The 17,269-nt window shown below is 42.5% G+C and overlaps 1 protein-coding gene across 1 annotated transcript in view; it reads left to right on the top strand.

Moving 5' to 3' along the window:
* The first annotated feature begins 374 nt into the window (after positions 1-374).
* LOC103243250 (leucine-rich repeat-containing protein 37A3-like) overlaps positions 375-17,269 on the top strand; it is a 57,768-nt gene continuing 40,873 nt past the window's right edge. Inside the window, 9 exon segments of the mRNA XM_073005188.1 lie at positions 375-415; positions 417-819; positions 958-4,139; positions 5,865-5,936; positions 8,767-8,838; positions 12,318-12,389; positions 13,063-13,143; positions 15,899-15,970; positions 16,554-16,628. Coding sequence (XP_072861289.1) covers positions 390-415; positions 417-819; positions 958-4,139; positions 5,865-5,936; positions 8,767-8,838; positions 12,318-12,389; positions 13,063-13,143; positions 15,899-15,970; positions 16,554-16,628 — 4,055 coding nt within the window. The 5' untranslated portion in view covers positions 375-389.

Genomic DNA, 17,269 nt, shown 5'->3' with positions numbered 1-17,269 from the left:
CAGCTCAGTTGCTGTCCCTGAAAGGAAGAGTATGCTTGGATTTCACCTTGGAGGCGGAAGAGTTCAGGCTGCCACAACTGGACTAGCACTTCTGAAGATCCCAAGGCGAGGTCCCATGACCCCACCCCACCACACCACAGCAGGCTGCTGGAGTCCTGGGACCACCTGGGTCTGTGGCCCAAATCCTTCCTCCCTAAGGGGAGGGAAAGGGGTGTTCCAGCCGGGCGGGGTGGGAAGGGGTGTTAGGGCGGGATTGTGACATAAGATTGCCCTGGTGACATGGAGCAGATCTGGACCCACGCCTAATAAAGGTGGCATAAATAAAGGTGTCATAAAGACAGGGCGGGGCACATGCTTGTAAGAGGCACGAGCATCTTAGGGTTGCCAGAATGACTCCCGCTCAGTGCGCAGCACTCGTGTGTCATGTTCTGGCTGCGTTTCTGGGGCCCATGGCCCCTCCTCACATGGCAACTATTGTGTCTACTAGTCAAGGAGACTCAGCCTCTGGAGTGGGTCAAGGACCCACTCCAGCTGACCTCTAACCCCCTGGGACCGCCTGAGCCCCGGTCTTCCCGCTCCTCCCATCTCCCATGGGAATCTCCCCATGCGCCCACTCCCCCGGCAGACCCGGGGGACTTTGATTACCTGGGGCCCTCTGCTTCCTCGCAGATGTCAGCCCTGCCCCAGGAATCGACTGAAAATTTGGTTCCATTCCTGGACACGGATTCAGCTGAAGAGCTGCCCCTGGGGCCAGAGCAGTTCTCCGCTGCACACCAGGATTTAAATGACAAGCTGACTCCGGAAGAAAGGCTCCCAGAGGTGGTCCCACTGCTGGACGGGGATCAGAATCAGACCCTAGTTCAGCTTCCTCGCCTCAAAAGTAAGTTTCCAACTGCAGATCTAGATCGGGCTGCAGGTCATCAGGCAGATGAAATACTTGTTCCGCTAGACAGTAAGATTTCAAAACCAACCACATTTATTGTTTCGCCCAAGAACCTGAAGAAAGATCTAGCTGAGCGTTGGAGCCTTGCTGAGATTGTTGGAATTCCACACCGATTATCCAAACCTCAGCGTGAGAAACAGACTTTGCAGGATGAATATTCGAGTATGGACACACTGTATCCCGGCGGCCTGCCTCCAGAACTCCGGGTGAACTCAGATGAGCCTCCAGGGCCCCCTGAGCGAGTTGGACTTTCTCAATTCCATCTAGAGCCGGAAACTCAAAATCCAGAGACCCTTGAACACATCCAATCCTCTTTACTCCAGCAAGAAGCCCCAGGGCAGCTTCCACAGCTCCCTGAGGAGGAAGAACCTTCTTCTACCCAGCAGGTGGCCCCAGCTCTGCCTCCAGCATCCTCTATGGAAAGTCTAACTCTACCGAATCGTGAGGTGACAGTTCAGCCTCCAGGTGAGGATCAAGCTCATTATAACTTGCCTAGCATTACAGTTAAACCTGCAGATGTGGAGGTTCCCATGACTCCAGAGGCTGAAAACGAGACAGAATCTTCTGAAGTCCAGCAGGAGTCCCCAGGTCAGCCTCCAGAGGAGGTGGAACCTTCTGCAACCCAACAGGAGCCCCCAACTGAGCCTCCAGGTCCTCCTGTGGAGCCTGAACTTTCCCCCAGTGAGCAGGAGCAGCCAGCTCAGCCTTCTGAGTCTTCTGGGGAGGTTGAATCTTCTCCAGCCCTGCAGGAGACCCCAGCTCAGCCTCCAGAACATCATGAAGTCACAGTTTCACCTCCTGGTCACCATCAGACTCAGCATTCAGATATGCCCAGTGTCTCTGTTAAGCCTCCAGATGTGCAGCTCACCATAGCAACAGAGCCTAGTGCAGAGGTGGGAACTTCTCCAGTCCTCCAGGAGGCTACAGCTCAGCTTTCAGGGCCAGGTAATGATGTAGAACCTCCCACCATCCAGCACGGGGGCCCACCTCTGCCTCCAGAGTCACTGGAAGAGGCTGGACCTTTAGCAATTCAACAGGAGACTTCAGTTCAATCTCCGGAATCTATTAATAATGAGAACCCCTCTCCAACCCAGCAGGAGGCTGCAGCTGAGCATCCACAGACCGCTGAGGAGGGTGAGTCTTCTCTAACCCAGAAGGAGGCCCCAGCTCAGACTCCAGAGCTCCCTAATGTAGTTGTAGCTCAACCTCCAGAGCATCCTGAGGTAGCAATTTCCCCTCTAAGTCATGATCAAGTTCAGCTTCCAACATTGCACCATGTCACTGTTAATCCTATGGATCACGTGGTTACCATGACTCCAGATTTCATTAATCAGGTTGCAATGTTAAGCCAACAGCGGCCCCCAGCTCAACCCGTAATGTCCCCTGAGCAGTTTCAACATTTGAAAGACCAGCAAGACATTATAACTCAGCAGCTAAATAGACCTGAAAATTATGAACTTCCTTTAGTCCATAAAGTGCCCACAACTCAGCTTCCAACTCAGCTCTCCTCAAACTTTGAAAGTTCACTGAATGATGAAGCAATAGGTTCACCTCTATATATGTCACATCTAGATGTAGATATGGGGCTTACCAGACCTACAGCAGTCACTATGCGGGTACAACCTTCTCCAGTCCAGCAGGACAATCCTTCTGTTCCCACTGAGCAGGCTGACTTTTCTCTAGCCCAGCCTGATCTCCCTTCCCCACTTCTGCATTCTCCTGAAAATATTGAATCTCCAGTCCAGCAAGAGGCCACAGCTCAGATTCCAGATTCCCCTAAGGAGGCAGAACCTTCTCCAGTCCAGCAAGAGTTCCCAGCTGAGCCACCAAAGCCCCCTAAGGAGATTGACCCATCTGCAACCCAGCAGGAAGCCTCAGGTCCTCCTCTGAATTCCACTGAAGAGATCAGTCCTCCACTGCAACAGGAGATACCAGTTCAGCCATCAGAGCCACGTGAGATGATCAAGCTATCTCCAGTCCTACAGCAGGCCCCAACTCAACTTTTAGAGCGACCTAAAGAGGTAGAATCCTCTCCAGTACAGCAGGCAGTCCCTGCTCAGTCTTCAGACCCCCCTATGGTGATAGAACCCTCTCTGACCCAGCAGATGGTCTCATCTTTATCTCCAGAGTTCCCTCAGGAGGTGGAACCATCTCTAACTCAGGAGGAGGTTCCAGCTCAGATTCCAGAGCCCCCTATGGAGGCAGAACCTTCTCTGACCCAGCAGGAGGCCACAGTTCAGGCTCCAGAGCCCCCTAAGGAGGTAGAACCTTCAAGGCAGCAAATGGTACCAGCTCAGCTTCCAGAGCCGTCTAAGGAGGTTGCAGCTCAACCTCTATCTCATGATGAGGTGACAGGCCCAACACCAGGTCAGGATCAAGCTCAGCATTCAACATTGCCCAGTGTCACAGTTCAATCTTTGGACCTGGGACTTACCATCGTTCCAGAACCCACTATGGAGGTTGAATATTCCACACCCCTGAAGAAGACTATAGTTCCTGCAAAGCACCTTAAGGTGACACTTCCACATCCAGACCAGGTTCAGACTCAGCATTCACACCTGACTCAAGCCACAGTTCAACCTTTGGACCTGGGGCTTACTAGCACTCCAGAGCCCACTACGGAGGTTGAACCTTCTACAGCCCTGACGACTACAGCTTCTCCTCCAGAACACCCTGAGGTGACACTTCCACCTTCAGACAAGGGTCAGGCTCAGCATTCACACCTGACTCAAGTCACAGTTCAACCTCTGGACCTGGAGCTTACTATAACTACAGAACCTACTACAGAGGTTAAACCATCTCCAACCACAGAGGAGACCTCAACTCAGCCTCCAGACCGGGGGCTTGCCTTAACTCCAGAGCCCACTACAGAGACTGGACATTCTACAGCCCTGGAGACGACTACAGCTCCTCATCCAGACCAGGTTCAGACTCTGCATCGAAAACTGACTGAAGTCAGAGATTCACATACTGAACTAGAACCTACTCAGGACTCACTGGTGCAGCCTGAAAGTCATGCCCAAAATAAGGCTTTAACTGCATCCGAGGAACAGAAGGCCTCCACAAGCACCAACATATGTGAACTCTGTACCTGCGGAGATAAGACGCTGTCGTGTATTGATCTCAGCCCAAAGCAGAGGCTCCTCCAAGTGCCTGTGCCAGAGCCCAACACCTACAATGGCACCTTCACCGTCTTGTAAGGATCACCTTTCCCCAGTTGTCCTCTGTGTCCTGCCTGACGTGGCAGCCTTTTCCTGGAGGCCTTCCTGGCTTTCTTTATCTCCCCAAGCCATACTGACAACTGACTTTCTGCTTCACCTTTGCTTGTCAACTCTCCCTTCTCATTCTCCTTTAATGTTAGGCCCCTTCTCCAGTCTTTTACTCTAGCCTTTTACTCGTTTTCTTATCTATTTTTATTTAGCCCCATCACATCATTGCTTATCCGCTGCTCTGCTCCCATTTTTGCTTCACCCTCTTTACAGCAACCTGTCCCTCTCCCGATCTCAGTGATGAGGCTATAAGTGGTTAAGAGTTGATTCCGGAGCCAGGCTGCCTGGGGTTGAACCCAGGTCTATTTTTAGCTTGGTGACCCAGAGCAAGTTATTCCGCTCTGTGACTCAGTTTCCTCACATTTCAACTGTGAGTTATGCTAGCTACCATTTCATAGGATTGTTGTGAAATGTAGGTGAGTGAATGTATGAAACACTTCATCAGTGCCTAGCATATGTAGGAGTGTTGGCTGTTAACATGATTACTCAGTCCTTTAGTTATGTCCACAACTCATCGTTGTCCCTGACTTTCTATATGTAGCACTCGTTTTGTGTCAAACCCAGGGCCAAATATGCTACTGTCTCCACAACATGAAAATGATAGGAGGGAAGAAAGATAATAGGCATAAAAAGGGAGGTTTATATAATTAATGACTAAAAGATAATGCGTACAATCAGTGCTAGAATTTACCAGAATCTGGGATCCTTGAGGTGTTTAGATCAGGGAAAGCTACATGGATAAGCCAAAACTTTACTTGGGTCTTAAAGAGTAGCTATAATTTGTTAAAAAGAAAAAAAATGGGAGTACAGTCTAGGCAAAGGCATGGCTACAGGTATGGTTGGAATTTAGTAGACCAATCTGGCTGCAAAGAATTAGGTGAGGGAGCAGTGAAGATACGATTATGTAAAACCTTGACTATCAGCTATAGGAGTTTGAAAGTTACACAGTGAGGTATGGAAAGCCATTGAAAGTTTCCAAGCAAGAGAGATTAAATGATCAAAACAGGAGGATTATTTTATTTTATTTTGTTTTTTGCTTTATGTTCAACTGTAGACATGCAAAGGATTATTTTAGAATCCATATGCAATGTGTCCAAAAGGAAAAGCTTATTTCAGGGAGACAGAATAGAAAAGTCTTGCAAAACGTAGGAGTAAAGTGTGAAGGGGCCAAATGAGGTCGGTTGTAATAAGAGTGGAAAGAAAAAGCCTAGGATGTTTCAACAGAGGGCAAAGCTTTGGTGCTACCTGGCATAGGGTTTCTTTCTACTTATTTATTGATAGTGATAAGCTTTTGCCCATTTTTTCTGTTGAATTATTTACCATTTTTGTGTTGATTTGTAGGAGTTTGTTTAGGCACATAAGTGCTTTTGGATAAAATACTTACATTCAAAGTAATTAACTGGCACTGTTTGTCCGAGAGATGTGACAGATAGGAAGTTAAGCTTCCAGGAGATGCCTCATCATTTGTGCCAGTGGCTCCGCATTGTTTCTTGATGAATTGTGCAAACTGGGAAGCTGATAGCTCTGGAAATGAGAAAGCAGGTGTTATTTTCTGTTTCTGAATATCCCCAACAAGGTTGCCGTGATTCCTTTATTTATCCTCATCATTCTTTTCCTACCTATTCAAGGATGTAAACTGTGTTTCTTCACAGAAATTTCCAAGGAAACTATATTTCGTACATTGATGGAAATGTATGGAAAGCATATATTTGGACCGAGAAACTGTGAGTATATTCTCTCCAAATATGACAAAAAACTAACTGCATTGTAAGATCCTTCTCGGTCCAGAATTTTGAGGTCGGTACCTCTGAGAAAAGATATTTCCCCTCCATACCCCAAATCAACCTCTGTGGATTGCAATCCTTTGGTTATTTTAAAATTAAATTTGGTAGGCTCTCTAAAATAAGAGGCAATTTAAATTCATTTTTTATTATACAGATAGTACATGGTTATATTCTTTTTTTTCCTCTTTTTTTTTTCAGAGACAGGGTCTTCTTACTTTGTCCCCCAGGCTGGAGTGCAGTGGCATAATCACATCTCACTGCAGCCTTCACCTCCCAGGTGCAAGTGATCCTCCCACCTCAGCCTCCCAAGTAGCTGGGACCACAGGTGCATGCCACCACGCCCACCTAATTTTGTATTTTTTGTAGAGACAGGGTCTTCCTATGCTGCTTAGGCTAGTCTTGAGCTCCTGGGCTCAAGTGATCCTCCCACCTTGGCCTCCTTAAGTGCTTATATTATAGGCATGAGCCACCACCCCCAGCCCGTGATTCTATTTTTAATGTATAAAAATGCAATAACAGGTATAACAGAAACCCTCCTTGTGCCCTACTCCCTCATCCCTGAGGTAGTGCTACTCTGTATTTAGTGTACATGCTTCCAGACTTTTCCCCATTTGCCTGCATTCATATTTACATAAAGCAAAATAGATTTGCATGTGGTTTTTAAAATCTTTTTTGTTTACATAAATGGTAACATTTTGCAACTTGATTCTTTCACTTCATGGTATCACTTACATGATATCATATGATAAGTGTATCACTTATATGATATGATATTCTTTCACTTCATGATTTCTTTCCTTCCCAGTACTCAGACGGTCACCCCATTCATTTAAACTCCTGCATAATCCATAGTCTGGATTCATCGTAGTTTATTTAATAATTCCCCCATTGATGAATGTTTAGATTATGCTTAGTTTTCTTGTTACATGCATTGCTGCAATGAAATTCCTTACATGCTTCTTTGTCAACATGGGCAAGTATTCCTGTAGAATAGGTATCTAGAAATGGAATTTTTGGGGTGAAGACTATGTAGATACAAAATTTTAATTGCCCTCAAAAATGTTGTGCCAACTTATTGTCAGCAGAATATGACAGCATTCATTTCCCCCACACCTTTCACCGCTGGGTATTCTCCAACTTTTTGTTGAAGTTATGCATGAATAAAAGGGATTCCATCCAAATTTGAATTTTTCTGATTACTCATACATTTAATTAAATATTATATGTTTATTGAACATTTGTGTTTCTTCTCTGAATTTTCTGTCCTTTGTTCATTTTCCTGTTGAATTGTTTTATCATTTTCTTACTGATTTATAGAAGGAATTGGTTTAGACACATGAATGATTTTGTAAAAAATGCTTACATTCGAAGTAACATTTTTCACAACAGTTTGTGTGTGACATCATTAGTTCAACGTATATAGACAAGTCATGTATGAGTTCTAAATTAAAAATAAAACACATGCTAGGTGCGGTGGCTCACGCCTGTAATCCCAGCACCTTGGGAGGTCGAGGCAGGTGGATCGCCTAAGGTCAGGAGTTTGAGACCAGCCTGGCCAATGTGACGAAACACTGTCTCTACTAAAAATACAAAAATTACCCAGGCCTGGTGGTGGGTGCCTATAATCCCATCTACTTAGGAAGCTGAGGCAGAATTGCTTTATTTATTTTTTGAGACGGAATTTTGTTCTCGTCGCCTGGGCTGGAGTGCAATGGCGCGATCTTGGCTCACTGCACGTTCCACCTCCCGGGTTCAAGGGATTCTCCTGCCGCCGCCTCCTGGGTGGCTGGAATTACAGGTGCCTGCCTCCACGCCCAGCTAATTTTTATATTTTTAGTAGAGACAGGGTTTCACCATCTTGGCCAGGCTGGTCTCAAACTCATGACCTCAGGTGATTCACGTGCCCTGGCTTTCCAGAATGCTGGGATTACAGGCGTGAGCCACCACGCCAGACCAGACGTACATTTTAAAAGCAAGAAAATTATTGCAAAAGTCAGGATAGTGGTTACCTATTAGGGTTAGAGAGAGGGATATGATTGGAAAGGGGCACTCTGGGGCTTCTGGGATGCTAGCAATGATCTTTTGTAACAATGTTTACATGGGTATCTGCTTTATAATTATTAAACTGAATATTTGGCCAGGTGAGGTGGCTCATGTCTGCAATCGCAACACTTTGGGAGGCAGAGACAGGAGGATCACTTGAGCCAGGAGTTTGAGACCAGTCTGGGAACAGAGTGAGACCCTGTCTCAGAAATTAAATTAAATTAAATATAAAGAACATTGATGTCCTGTGCACTTTATGCACATTGTAGTTCTCAAATTTTTTTGATGGGGAAAAAGTCTGAATAGCTTCATTTGCAGCCCCGACATGGTTCCATGTGGGGCTTTCATAATAAGGTTTAGAGAAAGAGGAGGAAATGGAGGTTCTGCTGATCTTGGTGCCACCCAGAGGTGGATTCTCAAAGGGATTTTGTGATCTAGAGAGGAGGCATGAAATATACAATTTGGTGGGAAGAGTGGGTAGCAGTGTGCTTGTGTGTATGTGCTTGCACATGTGTGTGTGTGTGTGTGTGTGTCTGTCTGTCTGTGATGGTGGAGAGAGATGGACACAAAAAGGAAAATGTAAGAAAAGGTTTGAATGAAAGCAGAGCAGATACCAGCATCTTGAAATGACCATGACCCAGTTTTCCCCCACATGCAGGACATAGTGCTATGCGGCGAATAGTTGTACTTTGCATTTTAATCTAGAAATAACTTTTTCATTTTCCAGAATTCTCAATGAAAATTATTTGACTGAATTACATAAAGATTCATTTGAAGGCCTGCTATCCCTCCAGTATTTGTAAGTTAGTTAATCACATTTATGAGTTTTTAGTCATATTATCTGTAAAATGAATAAGGGGTTCAAATTAGATAATCTCTAAGATTTCTTCCAGCAATAAAATTCTGCAATTCTGTAAGTTTGTATAGGGTCTCAGCCCACCTCTAGCATTAGCTACCTCCTATGCATTTTCAGTTTTTAAATTATATAGACAAAATATAGCCAGAAAAATATTTCACATGGTAATAAGATCTGAGCAGCGACTGACACCCATATGAACCTTGTTTTATAAGGGTTTACATACCATCTTCTTCTATTCAATCTGCAGTCAGTAGATCAAATCTAATGTAAAGTCTATTTTTAAATAACCCATTAAGTTAAGAATGATTTTTGCATTTTTAAAGGACTGAAAGAAAAAATAAAGAGAAATATGCAAGAGAGATCATATGTGGCCCACAAAGCCTAAAATATTTACTGTCTGTCCTTCACAAAAAAAGATTTGAAAAAGTTGGTTTAGTAGGATGAAAGGAATTAAAGTTAACTTCAGATTGTTGCCTAAAGGAGAAGAAAATATAGACCACCTACATTCATTTGAATATCATTAATCCAGAATTTTTTGGTAACTTAATTGAAATTAAATTAACATTTAAATATTTAAAATCAGCTGAATTATATAAATAATATTATCAAGAATATTGAGCTACCAAGAGAGTAGACTGGTATTAAGGATTTCAGTTCAGGAATTGTTATATTAAAACAGATGTTTAAAATCATGGTAAATTGGTAGAGCTAGAAATGTTTACACGAAGTAAGCATGTCAGAAATGCCCCTGACTCTTCACTAATTACGAAATAACTGTCTCCCCAGCCCTGTTACTAAGAAAGGGATACCTGCATAGTATTTCTGTCTGTTTAGAGACAAGAAGATACTATGTTCATTGCTATGAAAGCTTGATTCTTATCCTTTGTTCATAGAGGTGTGTATGTCATTAATCCTTATTAAGTTCATCAGTGATGCTCTTTTGCAAACAGATTCTTTCAAATGTAGAAGGCTTAAGGAAAGTGGGTGTAAAGACCCTCAAGTGGATGCCAAAGTGCTACAGAGACTATGAAGTAATAAAACTACATTTCCTTTAAAATAGTCATTTTCCTTCTACTCACTCCCCTAGCCATTCATTCATTCATTCATTTATTATTATTATTATTATTTTTTATTATTTTTATTTTTTATTTTTGAGATGGAGTCTTGCTCTGTCATCCAGCCTGGAGTGCAGTGGCGCAATTCGGCTCACTGCAAGCTCCACTCTCCGGGTTCACGCTATTCTCCTGCCTCAGCTTCCCAAGTAGCTGGTACTACAGGCGCATGCTGCCTCGACTGGCTAATTTTTTGGATTTTTAGTACACTTGGGGTTTAGTACATTTGGGTTTCACTGTGTTAGCCAGGATGGTCTCCATCTCCTGACCTTATGATCCGCCCACCTCAGCCTCCCAAAGTGCTGGGATTCCAGGCGTGAGCCACCATGCTGGCCAGCTATTCATTTATTTTGCAAATATTTGAATTTACTTTATTTCCATGTGTCAGTTTTAAACATGGTGTGCAATGCAGATGAGCAAAACCTAGTCCATGCTTTCAAGGAGCTCATGCTCAGAAAAAATGGGATGAAAAATAACTACATTAAGAAGAAATGGATGTGGGCACTAGGAGGGATAAATTGTTTCTGAAGCATAGAAGGGGGAAAATGGGCTGGGCGCGGTGGCTCAAGCCTGTAATCCCAGCACTTTGGGAGGCTGAGACGGGCGGATCACGAGGTCAGGAGATCGAGACCATCCTGGCTAACCCGGTGAAACCCCGTCTCTACTAAAAAATACAAAAAACTAGCCGGGCGAGGTGGCGGGCGCCTGTAGTCCCAGCTACTCGGGAGGCTGAGGCAGGAGAATGGCGTAAACCCGGGAGGCGGAGCTTGTAGTGAGCCGAGTTCGTGCCACTGCACTCCAGCCTGGGCGACAGAGCAAAGACTCCGTCTCAAAAAAAAAAAAAAAAAAAAAAAAGAAGAGGGGAAAATGACTTCAGTTTGGACCAAGGAAGATGTTACTAGAACAATGCCATTTGAATTGGACTTTGAAGGGCCATTGTGTAACATCGGACAGACATCTTGGGGACAATATTCTAAACTTGCAAAAGGAAAATGGGAGAAGGGCAAAGCGCAGGAAAGTGTTGGAGGAATACCATGAGTACCTGTAGAGTACAAGGAGGGAGAGTAGGAAATTGGAGCCAGATCTTCTAGGGCTTTGAATGCCCAGCTGAAGAGCCATCATGGGGAACCGTGTTACCGCAGCAGTGCTGTAGATAGATCTGCATCACAATCACTGAGAGGGCGCGTTAGAACTCAGTTCCGGACTCTGCCCTCGTGGTTACTGATTCAGTTGGTCTAGAGTGGGACCAAGAATTTGCATCTTCAGTAATTTCCCAGGAAATGCTGGTCTTTGCAAACCACTTCTGGGGAGTTTATCTGATGACTGTGTGCAGGATAGTTTAGGAAGGGAGAGACTAGAGATGGAGACATCAGCCAGACAGCATTATTCCATCCAGGTAAAGAGGGAGGGAGGCTGGGCGCGGTGGCTCACACCTGTAATCCCAGCACTTTGGGAGGCCAAGGCAGGTGGATCACGAAGTCAGGAGATCGAGACCATCGTGGCTAACACAGTGAAACCCCGTCTCTACTAAAAATGCAAAAAATTAGCCAGATGTGGCGGTGGGCGCCTGTAGTCCCAGCTACTTGGGAGGCTGAGGCAGGAGAATGGCGTGAACCGGGGAGGCAGAGCTTGCAGTGAGCCGAGATCGCGCCACTGCACTCCAGCCTGGGCGACTGAGTGAGACTCCGTCTGGGAAAAAAAAAAAAAAAAGAGGGAGGGACAGGCCCCATCACTGTATAACTGACAAAATTGCTTTCATGAATTATTAAAGCAATATAAAACCAAAAATGAATTTATGTTAATATGATAGAAATTAATATGATTTGAATTAGTTCAAAGTTATGTATTAAGTAAAGGGGTAACTTCCTTTCAAATGATGTGAAAGGATGTCTTTTATTTCTTCTGATACTGAACTGGCTTAGGAAAACAGACCTAAACTAGGAAGGTGTATAAATGTGAGGCTATTCATTTTAATATTAGAAACTGTATATAGAGATAAAAACTTTGAGCTTATAGTCTAGGATTTGATGAGACGACAAAAGGGCATCTAATCAAGTCTACTGCTCTCAGGAAAAATTCATTCCAAAGTCTATTAAGTTGTATATTTTATTTATTAAAACTATGAAGGTGAGACTCTAGGAGAGGTATGGGCAGGGTTAGGGGCTCTGGAAAGTTCAAATACAAGTCCAGAATTTAGAGTTGAGATGAAAAATGTGTATTCAATGTTATTCTAAACTCTTGCTATTATTCATACTAATCTACATCTAATAACTTATCAAGGCAATATTTTCCTTTTATTTTTCCTAGAGATTTATCCTGCAATAAAATACAGTCTATTGAAAGAGGTACATTTGAACCACTACCATTTTTGCAGTTTATGTAAGTTACAAATATAACTTTATTACATTTGGAATTTTTATAAAACTTAATTATAAACCTCTTTACTATTCATTTTGAATTATGATTAAAATTTGACCAGTAGAAAGGTACTAAAATTATATAGCTAATCCTTTTTGTCTCTAGCAAGGATTCTTGTGAGAATTATTACACACATCATAGTGAATCATCAGAGAGCAGTGGTTCTCAGCTGATGTGATTTTGTACTCAGGTGACATTTGGTAATGTCCAGAGACAGTTTTGGTTGACAAAACTGTGGGTGTGCTCCTGGCATCTGCTGGGCAGAGGTCAGAGATGCTGCTAAACATCCTCCAAAGTATAAGACTAAACATCCTCCAAAGTATAACACAGACCCCCATGGGAAAGTTATAGAGTCCAAAATGTTGATGGTACTGAAGTTGTGAAATCCTGTTCTAGAGAACTAAAGATCACTTCACACGGGTATTTACTGAGCATTCACTGTTTTGTAGCTAATGCACCACATGTACAATGCTAAAGTATAAATCATAAGCCAGTATCTTCCACAGTGAGATTTCCTTAGTGCATACAGGAAGGATTGAGGTTATGTTCCATCCTATGTAAATTAGAATCACAGCAAATGATAAATGTTCTGAAATAATTTTTTTTTTCCTTTGGCTTATGCCTTTTTTTGTAGAAATCTGGGTTGCAATTTACTCACAGAACTGAGCTTTGGAACATTTCAGGCCTGGCACGGAATGCAGTTTTTACACAAGTTGTAAGTGAAATAGAAGATGAATACAAGTAACCAACTATATTGTATAAAAACTCATACAATTATTGGTTAGCTGGGTATAAGCCCATTATGAACTCTGAAAAGTGGGTCTTAAGATCCATTTGTTTTTCTCAAATGGGGAAACTAAGGTACAAAGAGGCCTAGAGACTTACATAGTTTATATATGACTTGCTCTGCTTCTCCTAGTTCTGACCTATGGCATGGTCAACAAAAGGCATCAAAGAAGTGACCCTCAAATTAGCCTTGTTGCTGGGCGGGGTGGCTCAGGCCTATAATCCCAGAGCTTTGGGAGCCGAGGCGGGCGGATCGCCTGAGGTCAGGAATTCAACACCAGCCTGGCCAACATAGTGAATCCCATCCCTACTAAAAATACAAAAAAATTAGCTGGGCATAGTGGTGCAGTTTTTTGCTCCCTGGAGGTCTTTGTGTAAGCTTCCTTCCTTGCAGCTAAATGTTGCAGACATTTAAGCAGTTAGAAACTCTGCATATGAGCGGGAATCAAAGTTAAATCCAAAGTGTAGGGCCGAGTGTGGTGGCTTATGCCCTCCATCAGAGAACAGGCTCCTTAGGTCCCTCCACCAAGAGTATTTAGGTAGCATCAATACAAATGGCTTAAACTCACCACCTTTACTAAGCACTTTATATACTGTGAGGCCCTCATAAGAATCTGGTGGCCGGGAGCGGTGACTGATGCCTGTAATTCCACCACTTCTGAAGGCTGAGGTGGGTGGATCACTTGAAGTCAAGAGTTCAAGACCAGCCTGACCATCATGGCGAAACCCCGTCTCTACTAAAAATACAAAAATTAGCTGGGCATGGTGGCGGCCACATGTAATCCCAGCTACTCAGAAGACTGAGGCAGGAGAATCACTTGAACCCAAGAGGTGGAGCTTGCAGTGAGCCAAGGTCATGCCATTGCACTTAAGCCTGGGTGACAGAGCAGGACTCTGGCAGAGATGGGATTTTACCATGTTGGTGAGGCTGGTCTGGAACTCCTGACCTCAGATGATCTGCCCACCTCGGCCTCCCAAAGTGCTGGGATTACAGGCATGAGCCACCAGGCCCAGACAATAAATGGAAGCTTTAACTCAAAAGAAGGAAGGAAGGAAGGACAGGAGGAAGGGAGGGACGGAGGGGCGGAGGGAGGGAAGGGAAGGAGGGAGGGAAATGAAGAAAGAGACAGAAAAAGAGAGAGAGAAAGAAAGAAAGAAAAGAAAAGTTTTTAAAACCGTAAGGTTAAAGTAAACCCTTTTTCTTCATACAGATTAAGCACATGAGTTCAGATTACAGATTTGCTTCTTAATAGCTTAGTGACCTAGGACAAGTTGTGTAACCTCTCTGTGCCTCAGTTTCCTCATTTATAAAATAGGGCAATAATAATATCTACCACCTAAGATTATTGTGAGGATGAAATGTGAAATGCTGATCACAAGTACGTAGCAGCCTAATAGATACTCACTGTAATAATTACTACTTTTATAATTTCTGCAAAAGTACAGTGATGATTCTTGGGTTAACCTAAAGGGTGATTTTCTTTTATTTCTTCCTGTTTCTTTTATTTTTCTTGCTCACTTTAAAGAATTAAAAAGAAAATAGATTCCCACATTTTGCAATAAAAATTCATATCAAAATGAATTTATTCATTTTATTGACATGTAAACAAAATGTCATTTGTTTATTCAATAAACATTTATTAAATCCGTAGTAAATTTCAGACATCGTGCCAGGCACAGGGATGACAATGACAATAAGATGTGGTCTCTGCCCACAAGGAGCTGATAGTCCAGGAGACTGACAAGTAGACAGGTGATTACATGCAATGTAACAAAGGCTGTGATGTCATACAAGAAGATAAGTGGGAGTATGTGATGGGAGTATGGTTTTGACCCGTTCCTTCTCTTAGATTTATCCCTTTTTCTTTGGCTATAAAGCAAAAGAATTGGTCCTATTTTTTTTCCTTAACCGTGCAAATTAAACCATAAATTTGAAAAACTTTATAAAGATAAAAGGCAAGCAGTCAGGTACAGTGGCTCATGCCTGTAATCCTAACACATTGGTAGGCCGACGAGGGTGGATCACCTGAGGTTAGGAGTTCAAGACCATTCTGTCCAACATGATGAAACCCCGTCTTTACTAAAAATACAAAAATTAGCTGAGTGTGGTGGCGGGCACCTGTAATCCCAGCTACTCAGGAGGCTGAGGCAGGAGAATTGCTTGAACCCAGGAGGTGGAGGTTGCAGTGAGCCAAGATGGAGCCATTGTTGTCCAGCCTGGGCTACAGAGCAATACTCCATCTCAAAAAAAAAAAAAAAAAAAAACCACAAGAAAAAAAATAAAGAGCAAGTTGAATTATGGACGAGCAACTTGAATTATGGCGGACACTAGAAATAGTATTTCCTACAGAGTCAGGGCTTCCTACCAACATAGTCACTTCTAGGGTTTTTGACCTGAAAAGTTCTGTGGCATATTTTTTCTTTGCTATCCACTTTTTGGGTGTTTTTTTGATTTTTTGTTTTTTCTATTTCTTCACCTCTTTCTCTCCTCTACTTTATCGTCTAGAGACCTAGGTAGTTCCCAAAGGAATAGTGCTTTACGAAGTCTATTGGTGATTTATTAGGTAAAAACAGAATTTTTTTTTTTTTACCTGTAAGTTCCATACCAAAATATGAATGTAAACTTTTTATGCAGTTTCACACATTGAAAATGCAGGCAATTTTAATTTCATTGCATTTTTCAGAATTCTCAATCGCAATCCTCTGACAACTGTTGAAGATCCATATCTCTTTGAACTGCCGGCATTAAAATATTTGTAAGTACTATAGTACTCTCGAGTCATGAGATGATTTATGCTTTTTAAATTTGTCATCAAAGATTAAGTATTTTGCATTTAGGCTAAAATGTCGTAATTTAAATTTTAACTGAGTTATTGAAAAAAGTTATTGGCAAAGAAAAGGATTAAGAAAGGATGTGTAATGGTCCAGACAGCCAGTAGGGGAAGAGAACAGTGTTGAAGAGCCCGTATAGATTTGGAACATGTAGACACATGGAGGAATATTACTTAACCAAGAAAGCAAAGAGGAATAGGTGTTCGTTATTCTAAAAATGAAAAGAGTAAATAAAATAAGATGGTGAATGCAATATGAAAATGAGAAGATAATGGTAAAAAAAAAAGGTGTAAGTTCTGCTCTTGAATATCATTGATTTGATGACGCAGATCAACTTAAATTTCTTTAGTAAGAGCTCCCTGGAATTCAACAGCAAAGAAACTTTTGAGGTGGCTTGTTTTATAGAGAAGCCAAAATTGAAGTAATCACATGTCCTTGAAATACCTTTTTAAGTACAGAATTTTTTATTGGAGTTCATATCATGAATGTTTCGGCTTTCTTCTTCAGAGACATGGGAACAACGCAAGTTCCACTTGCAACACTTAAGAACATTCTCACGATGACTGTTGAATTGGAAAAACTGTAAGTTATTTTTTTCTTAGATTTATATTTACTTAGTTGGTTTTTTAGGTTTGTTTTATTTTTTTAAGTCAGGTTTATTGAGATATAATTTTCACATAATATTCACCCTTTATAAGTGTATAGTGTATATACATTTGAAAATGTATAGTTACATAAGCACCACCACGTTCCCAGTACAAAGCATTTCTGTCACCTCAAAAAGGCCCCTCCTGTCCCTTTGTAGGCAGTCCCCTCCTCCCACCATCAGCCCCTGGTAACTACTAGTCTGATTTCTGTTCCTATACTTTTGCCTTTTTCAGAATGTCTTATAAATGAAATCAGGTAGCATGTAGCCTCTTGGGTTTGACTTCTTAAGATTAACCTTGAGAATTTATTCCAGTTACAGAGATTGTTTATATTTCTCTGAAACTGCCCCCAATAAGCCATAACAACAAATTAATCAATTGTCTTGGTTATCTCTTTTGCCCAAATTTACATTTTGAAAAAAATTCAAACATGCCAGAAAGATGAAAGAATAGTACAGAATCCAATTGAAAATCAGGCACTGCATGTCATGTCTTCGTTTCCTTTCATCTAAAACATTCCTCTACTTTTTTTGATCTTTCATGACATTGGCATTTTTTGAGTCAAAGATAGTTGTC

This window comes from Chlorocebus sabaeus, chromosome 16 (assembly GCF_047675955.1).
Source record: "Chlorocebus sabaeus isolate Y175 chromosome 16, mChlSab1.0.hap1, whole genome shotgun sequence".
Lineage (NCBI taxonomy): Eukaryota > Metazoa > Chordata > Mammalia > Primates > Cercopithecidae > Chlorocebus > Chlorocebus sabaeus.
This window is presented reverse-complemented; position numbering and strand designations above follow the sequence as displayed.